The sequence below is a fragment of the Talpa occidentalis genome, unplaced genomic scaffold (assembly GCF_014898055.3).
Source record: "Talpa occidentalis isolate TD23 unplaced genomic scaffold, MPIMG_talOcc4v2.1 talOcc4.2, whole genome shotgun sequence".
NCBI lineage: Eukaryota > Metazoa > Chordata > Mammalia > Eulipotyphla > Talpidae > Talpa > Talpa occidentalis.
This window is the reverse complement of record NW_023602073.1, coordinates 109,381,130-109,396,120: the sequence shown is the minus strand read 5'-3', so window position 1 is coordinate 109,396,120 and position 14,991 is coordinate 109,381,130. Positions and strand designations below refer to the sequence as shown.

Sequence of the window (14,991 nt, the reverse complement as noted above, 5' to 3'; positions counted from 1 at the left end):
GCCGGGTGTTTGCTACTCAGGTGGAAACTCAAGTGTTTCTGCCTGTCTCTCCTCCAAGATGCAGTCACCAAGTGCTACAAAGAGATTTCAGATAACAAAGCTTTCCGATGTTTGCATTCAACAGGGCACGCTGCAAAATTCCCAACCACAGCTATGTCCAAACTTCACAATCAAGGAAAAAAGTAAATCTGACATTGTTATTACCATCCCAATGCTTCCTGTGGGTTGACATTTGCTTCCAGAGGGTATGGAGTTGAGAAAATATAAGAAAAGCATGATAGAAGGATTGGTTAGCACTTTTAGGTCCTCTCTCTCTTATCTCAGTGTCTTGAACATTCTTGTAATGGAAAGAATGCAAACAATTCTCTATCAAATTACCAGATTGTGGCCTAGCCTGGACACCCCACACCTCCACATAGAAGTTTCTAGGAAGGATGCTTTCTGTGGGGACCAAGTCACTGAGAGGAGCTAAGAACAATCTCCCATCCCCTTCCCTTTAGCCTCCTCCTTCCTAACCTGGCCTCCACTGCTAGAGGGGCTGCGAGCATCAGGGGGGCTTACCAGCAGCCTAGGAAGGACACACAGGGGTCTTTTGGAGACCAATGGGCTTCTCTTCAGGATGCTTCTTGTCAGAATCCAAGCCACACATTCAGTGGTTCTGAATACTCTTGAGAAATAAGATGAAGAAATAAAGACCTGTAGAGAGTGATCGGGACAGGAAGGTGCTGGAAGGCTGACCTTTGGCTCTTCACTCAGAGTGCTTTACACAGGACACACTGTGAGGCTTCCAGATGTGTGAGAAGGTAACTCCCTTTGTGTGGCAGAAGACACTGTGGCGTGAAGGGTCCCTGCAGCGGCCCGCGTGGAAGGCACTCCAGCGAGCCTTCCCCAATCCCTTCACGCACAGAAAACGTACAGATGTTCATATAGCTGGTGGGTGCAGGGTTTTCTGATTCCCGGTTCATTGCTCATTCCATTCTTCTACATGACTCTATTGTTAGCTAAAAAACCTCCCTGAATTATGAATGAGCAAAAGGAAACCACGTGTGTGCTGTGTGCTGTGGGTATGTATAAGACAGTGTGAGGCTCAACCAGCGGTACAATTACCTGAGCTGTGAAAGAAAATGTGAAAGATTTGCTTTAAACACTGCTTCATAGTAACTCTGTTGCTGGGGAATATGAATTCAGCTTCAGAAACCACTGTAGCCTTTAATTATACACATTTTTCACAAGGGGTTTCCCTTTGCAAATGTCTCCAGCAGCTCTAGCTAACAGGCTCCCCCATGCACCCAGGTCTCCAGGCAGGAGAATGGTGTCTTCCCTTAAGGGTGTGTGAGCCCCACTTTGCATGCTCTTTTCCTGTGGGAGCAAGATTTTTGCACATCCATTATGTCGGGCGGGAGTCCTATCACTCCAGCCAGGCCCCACAGTGTCAGCCCAGACCCATCTGTCTTCTTCCTGACACCTTCACAGCCGCTGGAGGAGGGCTAGTGGATTTATTGTCTTTGTGAGCTCAGACCCTGCAAAGGCTTTATAAACCTGCCACCGGACAGTTCCTTTTCTCTTCCTCTAGAGCGAGTTTATGTGATTTGGATCATGAGCAGCTCCCGAGGTGTAACAGACTCGCTGCTGCTCTGTCTTGTATAACTAAAAGGCCCCTCAGAGAAGCTTCTGGGCCAGGGCTGCTGCTCCCTCCTTCCCGGAAATATGAAAAATGCCTCAGCCAGCCCCAAGTGCCAGGAGCCATCCCAATTTGCCCACTGGACCCAGTTCCCTTTGCTGGTTCGCTTTGCTGAGCCCCTTTGCTGGCGGTGGCTCTTGCAAGAGAGTAGTTCCCTGATTTTGCTCGAAAGACCTCAGGCTCCTGGGGATGAGGCTGTGAATCAATCTGGTGTTTTTCCTTCCTGTCAAATACAGGAAATTAGATTTGACCTCTGCTCTGATCACTCTAAAATCATTCTTGGCACCAAAGATTTCCAGCCTTTGTAATCAGAGCATCTATTATCACCGTGATTAACGCCCGCGCTCTGATGGGGCGGGACCCGAAGGCGAGCGTGATTTCCGCGATTCTTCGTCCCCATGTTGAGTGCAGATGTCTCTAAATGCAGTGGAATCATCTCTAATAAGCAGGCACCAGCAATCAGATGGCTCCGGGGTGCATTAACAGTTTCCCGGCAAAATGCTCCGTGCCAAACCACCTTAGGAGACCCTGCCAGGTCCGGCTAGGAAAGAAAGAGCAGGGAGAATCTCCAAGTAAGCCCAGTTCCCACCAAACCATTATGTATTTAGGGGAAGCTCGGAAATAGGTGCTGGTCTTTTCTCAGTGCTAATGGAGAACTGTGCACTTCTGAGATATATTAAAAAGGAGGGACCAAGAAAGCAGAAAACCACTGCACCCTGAGATTAAAGAAGGGAAACAGAAAGAAAGGCTTCTCAACTTCAAACTTAGAATTATTCTAAGGGAAGCTGCTTCCTTGTTCAGAACCTGAACTTTTTCTGTTGAACATAGGATTAAGGATCACCCACACAGGACTTTAAGTTACCAGTACTGCGGCTGCAAAGTGTATTGATTCATTTTACACTTATGGAGCCCATATTTAGAAATACACCTGCTTAGAGGCTTGAGGGAGTCAATTATAATAAATCCTGTAATGAGAGGATCCCGTACTTTCTCCCCACTTTGAAGATGCTCACTAAGCATTTCTGGAGTGAAGGGGGTGGGGGGCAGGTGGGGTAAAATGAGAAAGATGGTCCTTAGAAGTTAAAATCTAACCAGAGGTTACAGACAAGAATGCACGTAATTGTAATATGAGGCAGAATGTGGAAAACATCTTAAAAGAAGACAACAAAGATTTGGGAGTTAAAGGTGGAGGAAGGTGACATCCACATGGCAGGACACAGCTCTCCCTGGGCCTTGATGGCTGGTGGAAAGAAGGGAGGGTGGGTGCTTTCTAGAGAGCAGGAGAAGTACCAGCCAACAGCAGAGAAGGAAGTTAGAGAAACACCTAATCACAACCAGTGTGCTCAGAAGGGTGTGCAGGAAGGAAGGAGAGGCAGGCAGGGTGCCTTCTTCTTTCTATGGAGCACCTGATAAAGGTTGGCCATAGCAGCAGGTCTCACCCCATCTCCGTCCTCATACCCATCGTTCCAGGTGGGGAGCACTACCATATTTGCATTTGATGAGCCAAGTCAAGTTCAAGTTGCTAGCAATAGGCAGCTGCAGGATTTGTCCCCATGCACCTCAAAGCTTTTTCCCCTTTCCATCTCGGAGGGAAAGATATCAAGACCAAAGAGAATCCTCGACCTTGGCCTAGAATATGGACTGAATGTGTGGGCAAGAGGCATCCACAGGGAGATTGCATGTGAGGGGGCACGGACAGAGCTGGGTCTTGGGGACAGCATGGGGCAGCAGCCAGCAGAAGCCCTAGAAGGAGACCCATTAGGAAACCACTGCGGGTTTGGGTACTAGGGTTGCAAAAGCAGAGACCAATGTGAGAAAGAGCTTCAGAGTAATTAAATGTGGGGCACAAAGAAGGAGCAGAAGAAGACAGAGATATCACTGATGTCTCAGAAACAGAAGACATAGGAAGGGAAGCTGGTTTCGAGGGGAAAGGATGAGCTGATTTGGGATATACAGAAAAAAAGTCAACCTTTAAATGTGACTAGGCTTCTGATTCACTACTTATTTTCTTCTTCACTTGTCCTGCACCTTTTTAATCTGCCATGTGAGAAATTCATCTATGCAACATTGCCACTCATGCAACAGTCATTTATCAAAGATCAGTTATGGGCCAGGCACAGGACTAGGCCCTTTGCTATCAAGAAATTCCCAGTCTTAAAACTTGTAAGCTGACCACAGATCTGAGGCACACTGCAGGGGAGGGGGAGGGATAGAGATCAAAACAGGGAAGGGACGAGCACAAGGGACAGAGAAAATAGATCACAGGTACTATGGTGGTAGGAGAACTATGGGACTTCACCTGAAGGGAGAATCAAATACAGTCTGAAAATTAACAAAGATGTAATAAAATAAAATAAATAATTAAAAAAAGAAATTCCCAGTCTGGTGGGGGAAACTGAAGTAAATGCCCTGACTGAGGGCCCTGGATGTGTTTGGTGTGAACCTGGAGCAGTGAGGGAGACAACATCTCTCCACATCTTCAGAGCAGGGACTGGGCCCCTCACAGACACGGGTCCCAAGGAGTGGGTGAGAGAGATGACCCAACACACCTCAATTCTGCTGCTTCTTTGTTGTCTCCTTGTGACTAACACCAGAAGAAGCAGGAGGGACCTTAAGTGATGTCGGCCTCACAGTTCCACGGAGGCCCACCTGGACATTCGTCCTGACACAACTTCTCTGTTCACCTCATGCCCAGTCACAGCCGCTCTGAGACAGAACTGAACAGGAGAGGTCTCTCAGACGTTCGTGTGGGTCAGGACTTCAGCCTGTTGAAGGATACCCATTCATTTCATGCTTCTTCCCTGGGAGACCTGGGTACCTTTGCACAGATAGGGAATGGTCTGCTTCAGGGTCTCCCTACCTTCCCATCTCCCCCCCATCCTGCCATAGGCTCCCGATAAGATTAGACACTCGCAGCCTTTGTCACAGGCCATCACGCTGGTCTCGGGAACACTGAGGATCCCTCTTCCAGGCCAGGAGGGTGGCAGCAGGTAGCGGTGGCAGGCAGGCGCTGAGGCCCTGGTTCCATGTCTCATGGTCTCTTCTCTATGCTCATCCATCCAGCCTCAAGCCCTTCTCCAGATGGGCAGGACGCCAGGCGGTTGAGAAGCAGGAACCCCTCCACCTGGACCGTGGAGGATGTGGTCTGGTTCGTGAAAGATGCCGACCCGCAGGCCCTGGGGCCGCATGTGGAGCTCTTCAGAAAGCATGTATGCGAGCGGTGGGCCTGGCCCAGGAGGGGATAGCCGGGTGGGGGGTATGGAAAGACAGTGAGGTTCAGGGAGCTGTACTGGGGCTGGGGTGGGGGAAGTGGGGTGTGAACGAAATGCTGGGGAGGCTAGATGGAACCACAGGCTTCTCCGAGCAGAATAACCACCTAGTTTTGTTTTAAAGGGGTATTCGTCCTATCTGTTCCCTCCTTTTGGTCTTTGTCAGGCATGCCCGTTCTCTTGCCCATCCATCCGTCTGTCCATGCATTCAGCAAGCATGTATAGCACACCTACGATATGCCAGGCAAACCGCGGCCGTGCCTAAGCCTCAGCTACTTGGAGGATAACATGAGAAAATGCACACACAGTGTTCAGCCAATGCCTCCATCATAGATAGCCTTCAGGTAGCAGGTATTATTGTAATTATTTAGAAGATTCTGAAATACATAAAAATGCTAAATTGAAAAACAAAGATGAATGCTTTACCTGCCAAGGTTCCCATGGGCGCTATCACCAGCTATCGCTAGCATAAATGAACACGCATTTACGATAATACAGGTGAGTGGGTCAGAAATCTGACAGGGTCTCACTGCACTAAGGTCAAGGTGTCGGCAGGACTTTCTTTCTGAAGGTTCCAGGGAGAATTCTTTTCCTCGCCTTTTCCAATGTTTGATCTACCCTCATTTCTTGCCTTGTGTCCCCATCCGCATCCTCAAAGGCAGTCCATCAAGCTGAGTCTTTCTCAGACTGCCAGTGCAATACTCTCCCTATTTTTTTTATTGATTGATTGATTGATTTATATTGATTTATACATACATACATACAAGCACTGGGTACAGTCAGAAACGCGGGAGGGTGACAGAATTCACCAGAGCCAGAGCGGGGAGCGGAGCAGGCAGAAGGCCCGAAGTACACTGCTGAGGGGAGCAGCGGGCGGCAGGAGAGGTCTGCGCGCCATGTGGGACCCTCCTCCGGTGGCCGGGGAGCAGCCGGGAATTGAACCGGCGCTGCAGAGGCTGCGGGCAGCTTCACAACCCAGTGCTCAACCGCTGCACCACCGGGGAGGCCCTTCTCTCCCTATTTTAAGGTCAGCTGATTAGCAAACTTAATTCTACGTGCAACATTATTCCCCTCTGCCAGGTAGCCTAACATGTGCATAAGTTTCAGGGATTGGGACACAGACTCCTTGGAGGGGAGAAGAGGGAGCACTACTCTGCCTGTCTCAGTTACCAGTATTTTCTTCTTTCCCATCTTTTTATTTGGTGATGCTATCATAGAAACCATATCCTCAGACTAGGGAGCATCCTCATCTAACCCAACACTCATGTTTTATTAGGGATATATTTGACCTCTGTTAACATCAGGGACTTGAAAGCAAGGGCCGTAGAGTGGGTTACGTCTAGACACATTTGGGTGGGATGAGGCCAGCTCTCTTCTTAGAGTAGTCGGAGATGGTGGAGGGCTAGGAGGTGGGTAAAGAGGGAAGGCTAAGTAATGAGGGGCGCTTTGTCCACTCTTGTCATTTTGCTGAGGACATGGAGAGTGAATGAAGTGGGTTTCATCAATACTGGCTGGCTGGCTGGGTGAATGAACAAGAGGGCCTGTGGCCCTTGCACAATTATATGAGTCTTGTATCTGCTCCTCTTTCCCCGACCTGAGCACCCCAAATTTCTACCGTCTATCTCTAGTGATCTTAATATAGTAAAGAAGGAAACCCAGTCTAAAGGGTTACCATTTTCAGAGACAGCTGAGAGTGACACCAGGGCCTCAGAGGATTGGCATTCCCTTAGGAGGTCTTTGCTATAAACCCCGGGATGAAGCAGGTGCATTATTTAGTTGTATGTCACCTCGATTGACAAAACCAAAAAAACACCTGAAATACTTCAAAGGGTATAATTAGCAACTTGGTGATCACTAAAGGTGCAAAGGAAAAAAATAAGGTTAGGGTGATGGATGGACGTTAGGGTCTCATAGCAACACCTGGAACAGAAAGGTAACTACTGGTTCAGCATTTAATGGAAGATACTTTGCCTTAGTCAGTTCAGGTTATAATAACGACGTGCCATAGACAGTCTGACTTGCAAACAACAGCAGTTCATTTCTCAGTGTGGAGATCAGGGTGCCGCCATGGCCTGCTTTGGGTGAGGTTCCTCTGCTGGGCTGCAGCTTGCCCACTTCTCTTTGCATCCTCACATGGCAGGAAGAGTTCTACACAGCTCTCTGGGGTTCCTCTAGTAAGGACACTATTCCACTCACAAGGGCCCCACTTTCATGACCTAATTACCTCCACAGTCCCCATCTCCCGATACCATCACACTGGGGGATTAGGACTTCATCATATGAATTTTGTGGGGACACAAATATTCAGTGAATCACACACTTCTTACACTTTTAGCCCCAATTAGGATGAAAAGATAGGCATCATTTGTGAAGTTTTGGGCACATGGGTAGAGTCATGTTTGATTTCTTCAGTGAGGGAAGAACAGGAATATGAAAGACACAGGGCATCAAATGAACTTAGAGAGATGATGGGAAAGAAGCGCAAAGTATCTGCTCTGGGTCCAAGGGTATAGGTATCTAAGCTAGTCCACATCCCCTGGCCTCACCCGCTGACCACACTGAAGCCATAGGTGCCGTATGATTACACTGACCATCTTCCGGGCTTTCTTCTTTCTGACCCGCCCCACCAGGAGATTGACGGCAATGCTCTCTTGTTGTTGAAGAGTGACATGATCATGAAGTACTTGGGCCTGAAGCTCGGACCTGCGCTGAAGCTCTGCTACCACATTGATAAGCTGAAGCAAGCCAAGTTCTGAAGACTTTGCAAAGACAGAAGCAAACCCAGACAACCAATCTCAAGATCATCTTCTGCCTTATCAACATCCAGTTCCCATCACAAAATAGATTCTCTTAAAAATGACAGCCATGCAGACTTCTTACAAGACACGTACGTCTTCACCTTTTTAAAAATTCAACATGGCCCTTTGGAAAGTTTCCTCAGTGTTAATGACTTGCCAAAAAATTGCCCAAAGTCTGTTCTTTTTTAACATTCCTGATAGTCTGGCTGCTCTCAGAGTGGGCCCTGTTCCTGTAATAAGTGGGGAACTGAATGTTGTCACCCCAGGAGAGCCCGGAAGGCTTGAGGCTATAAGAAGGACCTGTCTCCAGGCTCTGCAGGCATTCCTGCCGCAGCACCACCTGCCTTTAACTTTGCCCAGGCACCATTGTGAGTCTCAACTGGTTCAGCTCTAGAAGCTGTCTTTGAGGATAAATGCCTCATCTTGCACTATCTGGAAGACTTGAATTCTTTAGCTCTCTGAGAGACGAGGCGAAAAAACCCTTTTTATTCCTAGTTATCCGAAGTGCTGTGTCACTCCACTAGAGGGCGGATTGCTATTGAAATTTCAGGACCCTCCGTGCAGTAGGCTGCGTGAGGATTTGGTCCTCAGCGGCTGGGTCAGGGCGTTTGTGAAAAACACCTGCACAGACTGAGGGAAGTTATTCCACAGTCAGCACCACAGATTGCAACTTGTGAAGAAATCATCTTCTAGAAGGTACTAGTTTATGTCGACTGAGTGAGATGCACAGGCAGCAAAGGCAAGAATTTGGAACCAGGATGTTCCCAGATGGGGCTTTGGAATCCCTTCACTCCCAGAGTCCCTGCTGAGGTGTCAATGTGCTGGCACGCTGAAGAGTCTCAGTGACATTTAGCCATGGGTGTTTCTTTTGAAAAGAAGAAAAATGTTTCAACTAAGCTTTGAAATGGGAGAGGGTTGATTTCTAGTTACATTGCTGGGTTATGTAGTTGTATCAGTGGCTAATTTTTCTAGTCCTCAGCAAATATACAGACATGCTATTATTGAACTTAATTCAATTTACAAAAAGGTTTTCCTTCCTCACCTCAGTGTAATAGAAAAAAATTGATTTTCCACCCCTTTGCAGCTGTGTCCAGGGAAGGACGACAAATACACAATTTAGTAGGCAGAAGGGCAACCTCTGGCTGTTCTTTTTATCCTCTCCCTTTCTCTTTTTTTCTTCCTGCCTCCACTAAACAGAAAATTTGTCTTCAAAACAAATTCACCTTTGCCACAGGTATCTCTTCTTCCTTAACATCGTGTTGGAGGCAAGGAGATGAGTAGTAGACTTTGTGATCTTCAGGGAGGTGAGGATCACGGAAAACTCAGGGCCTCCTTTGGCCCAAACGTGAGTTAGAAAAGGCACACCTTTCTCCAAGATGCCTGAACAGGGGTCTCCACTGATGAGTGGAGCAGCAAGGAACTTCAACCCCACGGTGCCCTTGTGAAGGACATAGTTTGTACAGTACTCAGTGTGAATATCAGGGTAGGTGTGCATGTTGATCCTCTGTAAATCAGTCAGAACTTAGATGAAGGCCATGAGAAATATTCTAGACTCATCGTGATGAGTGACCTTTGAGAAAATCTAACACAGAACACAAATGATGTGCTGGACTTAGATCATGGTGGAAGGAAGGGAGAAGGCCTTCCACCTGCCCACCGAACTGTGTTTGAGTTATCAGGTTGAACGAGAATTAACCTTCTGCCGGTTGGTTTTGGCTCATGACAAAGCTACCCTGAATGAGTACTTGGTGGAGTCTTCAAGATTGTGAAGTGATAAATGACTCTGTCCTTCAGTGTTTCTTAGCCCTAAATGCTCACTGCTGGTCTGAGTCCGACCATGTGCCTCACAAAACCATGGGCAGCTCATGCAGTCAGCATGGCCCCTGTGAAAACAGGGGGCCCAGAGAGTCTCATGATACCATGATTCTCACTCCACGATTTTTGCTCAAGCCTCTGAAACTTGTGGTGTCTCTTCCATCAACATATACCTCACTTAAAGACTTCCAAAATGTCTCCTCCCTCATTACAAACACATAAACATTGATAGCCCCAAATTAAAATCACCCCCAAGCCTTGTCAAAGAGATACTTTGAATATTTTTCAGGAGAAAAGTATCTTCTCATCTCCCGTCTAGGAGAAAAGTGGATCCACGTTCACTGCAATGGCGCTCACGGAGGTGCTGTCTTATGTCGCATTAAACTTTAATCAGGACAGATGGCTGAAGCCATGATATTTAAGGTTTGACTTTTTAAAAATCTCATTACTCTTAAAATGAATGCTGCCATATCAGAGAATAACCCCAGGAGGAAATTCTTCCTTGTCTGTTTTTCCACTGAGATGCAATTAGTTGACCAAATTATTGTAGCAATACCACAGTTATAATTAATTTTCACCCCTTTCAAAAATCGTGTCAAACCACGCAGCTAAATAGCTTAGCAAATGTAAAACATGCCAGACCGTTTCCTCTAAACAGACCTGAAACAGCCAGGCCGTGGGTGTCATCCTCGTCCAAATGCGAGCTTATTCAGGGGGGGCGGGGGGCCTCACACTTGCACAAATATGGCACTCGTTATTCCATGGCAGTAGCTTACTTCAGGTTGTAGCAAATAATGACATCGTTTTGCATAAAACCAAATTAAAGTGGTGTATGTGTGTATGTTCGCATTCCAGACATTTCCAATTACGCTTGTCTGTTAAACACCTTTAAAAAAAATCAAGAGACAATTCTGTTGCTCAAGGCATTTAAAATATTTTATGAAGCACATTATTCCCATTGTGAATTCTGCAGGTAAAAGATGTGTGTGTGTTGTGGGGGGGGGGTCCCTGATACTTTAGACGTAAGAGTGTTAGGAGTAGCTGGAGGTGGATCAGCTATTAGGTTTGCTGGGTTTTAAATGCCGGCAGAGCCCATGTGGGCGCTTCCTGCTAGGCATCCCCTCTTATGGACAGCAGGGGCGCCCTGGAGACAGCCGGGGGGTGGTTCTGGGCCCGCCCGCTCCAGCGCCACTGGATGTGTCCTGCAAGGGATGCCCATGAAGGAGGCCAGAGGCACAGCCAGGTTGCCCACGGGCAGGGAGCAGCCATCTCGAGGGCCTCTTTCAGGGTATGTACCGGGTGCCCATCGTGTCCATTTGCCAGGGCAGCCCCGTTACTTTCCTTTCGGGGGGCAAAAGGAGTGGAGAGGGCCTCAGGAGAACCAAATGTGAGACCGGAATACATTGAAAGGAATACGAACCAAGGCTGGTTTGCTTGAAAAGGAAACGGGTGAGGGAGGCAAGACACCAACATAAATTTTTTAGGAAAACAAAGAGCAGCTTTTCTAATAGCCTCATCTCTAAAAGGTACAACCACCTATTTTTTTATATTTATAGGCTATGTGGAATATTTCTTGCTTTTTAAATTTAAAGTACTTAAAATTATCTTTTAAGATTGTTTTAGGAGGATTTTGTCATATTTCTGAAGAGAACTGAAAATGACCATAGGTGACCCGGGTCTTGAAAAATGGAAATCTGCTCTCTTTCTAAAAATACAGCAGGTTCCCAGATGTGTGAGCAGGAGGTGGGTGCCATGTGACGTGCCGACAGGGCACCTTTGTAGACCTTCTCCAATGGGGTTAGAGGATGAGGACATTTGATTCATATTTTTTAAAAAATCTTAGATAACAAGACATGGGATTGTAAGGTAGTAGGTTTTTTTTTTTTTTTAATGCGATTAAGGAATGGTTTATTTTTATCACAAACACACTCCAAGGCCGGAAGAGTTGCCCAGCTCTGCTGCTGCCTTGCCATTTCCTGTATTTCCTTATGGCAAGAGAAGACCACGCTGAGAACCTCAGAAGTGGATCCAGCAGATGGTCAGACATCTATAAGCACAAATATTCCTGTTTCCACCTTGCAGTGTCACCCACTGCTCTCACACACAACCCCAGAGCTTCCAGCCCAGTTGGGGAGGAGCAGCGGGCACCTCAGCATGCAGGGTGTCATTCCCTCCAGCGGTCATCCTAATCGAAGATGATCCCTCACAGACAATTGGAAGCTGGAGTTTTGGAAATCTAGCATTTACTTGAAAGAGAATCGCTCTTATTTATTGCCACCAGTTAAATATTATGGAAACATGTCTGCTAACAATTTGCTTGGTGTAATTTGTTCTAATGCTAATAAGCAACAGCTGGGACACTTCCTGTGGTAAATTCCTTTGTGGTTACAATGGTATTATCACACATGGACTTCACCAAAATGCTGTGCTGGAGAAGAATGCTCCCTCTGGCTCTCCCAGGCTTCAGGAAATTCCCCTCACTTAGAAGCAGCTCTGGGCAAAAGCACATGTTTAGAAGAGGATTTGCTTCTCTTCACTCTCTGCTTTCCCAAGCAGGGCCCCAGACCTGTGCTCTTAAAAATCCTACATGAAGAACCTGGGAGTTCTCCTCATGCTTGCGTTGAGTTTGATTTCCTCCAGAGGAAAAGACAACAATAGAGCATGCGAACGACCCTCCTCCAGGTCCCTGTGCTGTACCCGGAGACCGTACTGAGAGCCAGGGCCACAGAAGTGGAGACAGATGGAGAGCAGAAAGCTGCTGCAGCAGCCCATTCAAGGGTGATGTCAGACAGTATGGGGACAGCAGAAGCTTCTGTCCAAAACAGGGCTAAATATACCACTCCCCCTCGTTCTGGGTAGCCCCCACATAACCTGAGCTTTAGCACTGCTTCTACACAGTTGGGGCTCGTTCCATACCCTAAGAGCTGGTTGCAAAGACCATCACAGACATTGTCCATTAGCTCCTACTTTGGGATACACCCAAAGCCTTGTTTCGCCAAACTACTCACTGTGAAACGGCAGACCCTCCCTGGGTGTCACTTTACAATAAGCTTGTGTGACCAAAGGCTACCTCCATTATAAACATACCATCCTCGAATCTCAGGCAGCCTCTACCTCCCCGTCCGGTGCTGGACCACTTCCTTGCAGCCCTGAGAAACAGCTCTGCCTCACCACCTCCCATTAGAGGGAGTTTGCTCCCATAGGAAGTGGCTTATTTCTCTGTTGGACAGCTCTGGTGGTGAAAAAGTTATTTCTCAGGGAGACACAGATGTCTGTGAATCAGACACAGACGTTTGAAATGAAGCCAATCCTGCAATCTTTCTCTTTTTAAATGAGCTTGTCCATGCAGTAACCACACCTATAAATTAACGCTGGCTAGTAGATCCCAGCTCCACTGCATTAATATAGGGGAGCAGACATTATATACATGGAGAACTCAGCTAGGTCACAGCCATCAGATTCATCAGTCCTGTCATGAAAAACTAGTTAAAGTTTTTTGTGATCTCACAGTAAAAAGAAGTAGGCAGGGAGGTGGCCTGGGAGAAATTGCAGTGTGCTTGTAAATCTTGCTCTGGTCACCTAAGCATGTGAGTTACGTAAGCTTGCCTGAAAGGCGCTAAAAGGCCACACAGCTCATAACAACTGTGAAAAAGATTGTGTGAGATAGATGTTGAGGCCCTACCTCGAGTATTTGTTGATGATATCATGAATTAAGTAAACTTTAGTTTAGACAAAAGCAAGTTCTAGTTGGTGCTAGAAAAGTAAACACGGCCTGTTGTGAATTTATGAAAGTTAGGCAGTTTACGACACTCAGCCCGTGTGCTGTGCATGTTTGATTGAGCGTGAGTGAGTTAATGTGGCAAGACGTGGGAATTGGGGCAGGTTAGGGATTGTCCAGGAAGATTTTGCTTTCTGGAGCATCCATCTTACTCAGAAGACCTATCTAGCAATGATTTAGAAAGCAGACCCCAAAGGACACATCAGATGTAGTTTATATAGCTTATTTAGGTAAGATTCTAGACTATGGAGGAGATTCTGTATGAAAATATTTAAATCTTGGTATTTGAAGAAAGTAGATACTTTCCAGCACCTTGCATTATCACCCACCATAGAAACACACCTCGTTAATATTCATTGACTAACTAAATAAACAAATATTTGACCAGTTTTCATATTCTCTCCCCAAAGTGCCTGGCTTCCTTTTGAACCCTGTTATTTTTACTGACGGGAGAACTACCAGAGGGACAGGCCAAGAGAAGAGTATTTCCTCTGGGTCTCCAAACACTCTACTGTATAGATCAGCCTCTACATACACTGATTTGTCTTCCAGTCACTTCACATTCTGATTGGCCAGATGCTCTACTGCAGCACTGGGGAGTAACAAATGACTGTTTACAGCTTTACTTTTAAAACACCCTTCCTGTCGCTACTCACTTCACGATGCCTCAGAGTTGAATAAGGTTTCCATTGGCGGGCTCTCTGTGCCAGGCAGTATGGTCTCTGCCCTCCTGGAAGGCAGAAGCTCTTGCTGCAACCCTGCCTTCTGGATGCCATCCTCACCTTGGAGTTGGAGGGCTGCAGGTCAGCAGAGGTGGGTCTTCCCCACCAGGCACTGTCTGCCATTGGTGTTCATAGCAGCAAGACCAAGAGAATGCAGCCTGCAGGATATAGGTAGAGGAGAACCTTCCCCATCTGTTTCCATGCTTTACTCATCTTCTCCCTTGAAAGTAGATTCAGAAATATCAGGGCTTCTCTTTTTCTACACAGTTACAGAGAATCCTTGATAATAGAATCACATAACTGATATTTTCCCTTCCATACCAAACCTTCAAAGAAATCACCTCAAAAGCCTGGGCCTGTGTTCCAAGGATGTTGCTCGGAATATACTTAGTAATCTCTTTCGGGGTCTTTTTGGCAGCTAGGACATGTTCTTTTCCAAATGTTGCTGAAGTCACTGCCATCCCCTAAGTTTTTCTTTTTTGGAAACAGCAATCCCCTAAATTTATTTTTCAAAACCACCAGGATGGTGTCTGGAGAACCACATAGGTCATCCGTTTGAGATGTAAAATGCCATGTCTTCATACCCATTAATTTGTCATTTCTCTGGGTGTTTCCTTACTTGGGACACATGGTTTGAGCAGTAACAGTCACAATTCATTTAACTTAAATATGTCAGGCAGGAGTCAGCATAAGGAGCTGCATGCACAGATGACTTTGAAGGGCAATGCCATTTGCATGTGTGACAGTCACCATGTCCATTTTAAAGTTATGTTGCCTTTTCTTTATGCATCATAAGAGGAGGCTACTGTGAGAATTGGCGAACATGCAGAAACTGCCCTCGTACCGGGAATCCTAGAATCCAGAGGAACTGAGAGGTAGATGCCTTAGGGGACACCTGAGCAGCTCCTCCCCTGTGTCCACCCGTCTC

The 14,991-nt window shown here is 46.8% G+C and overlaps 1 protein-coding gene across 1 annotated transcript in view; it reads left to right on the top strand.

Moving 5' to 3' along the window:
• The window catches only part of SCML4 (Scm polycomb group protein like 4), a 95,721-nt gene extending 85,301 nt beyond the window's left edge, over positions 1-10,420 (top strand). Inside the window, exons 7-8 of the mRNA XM_037520176.1 lie at positions 4,745-4,890; positions 7,581-10,420. Coding sequence (XP_037376073.1) covers positions 4,745-4,890; positions 7,581-7,706 — 272 coding nt within the window. The 3' untranslated portion in view covers positions 7,707-10,420. The remainder of the gene's footprint in view (positions 1-4,744; positions 4,891-7,580) is intronic.
• Positions 10,421-14,991: the final 4,571 nt, after the last annotated feature.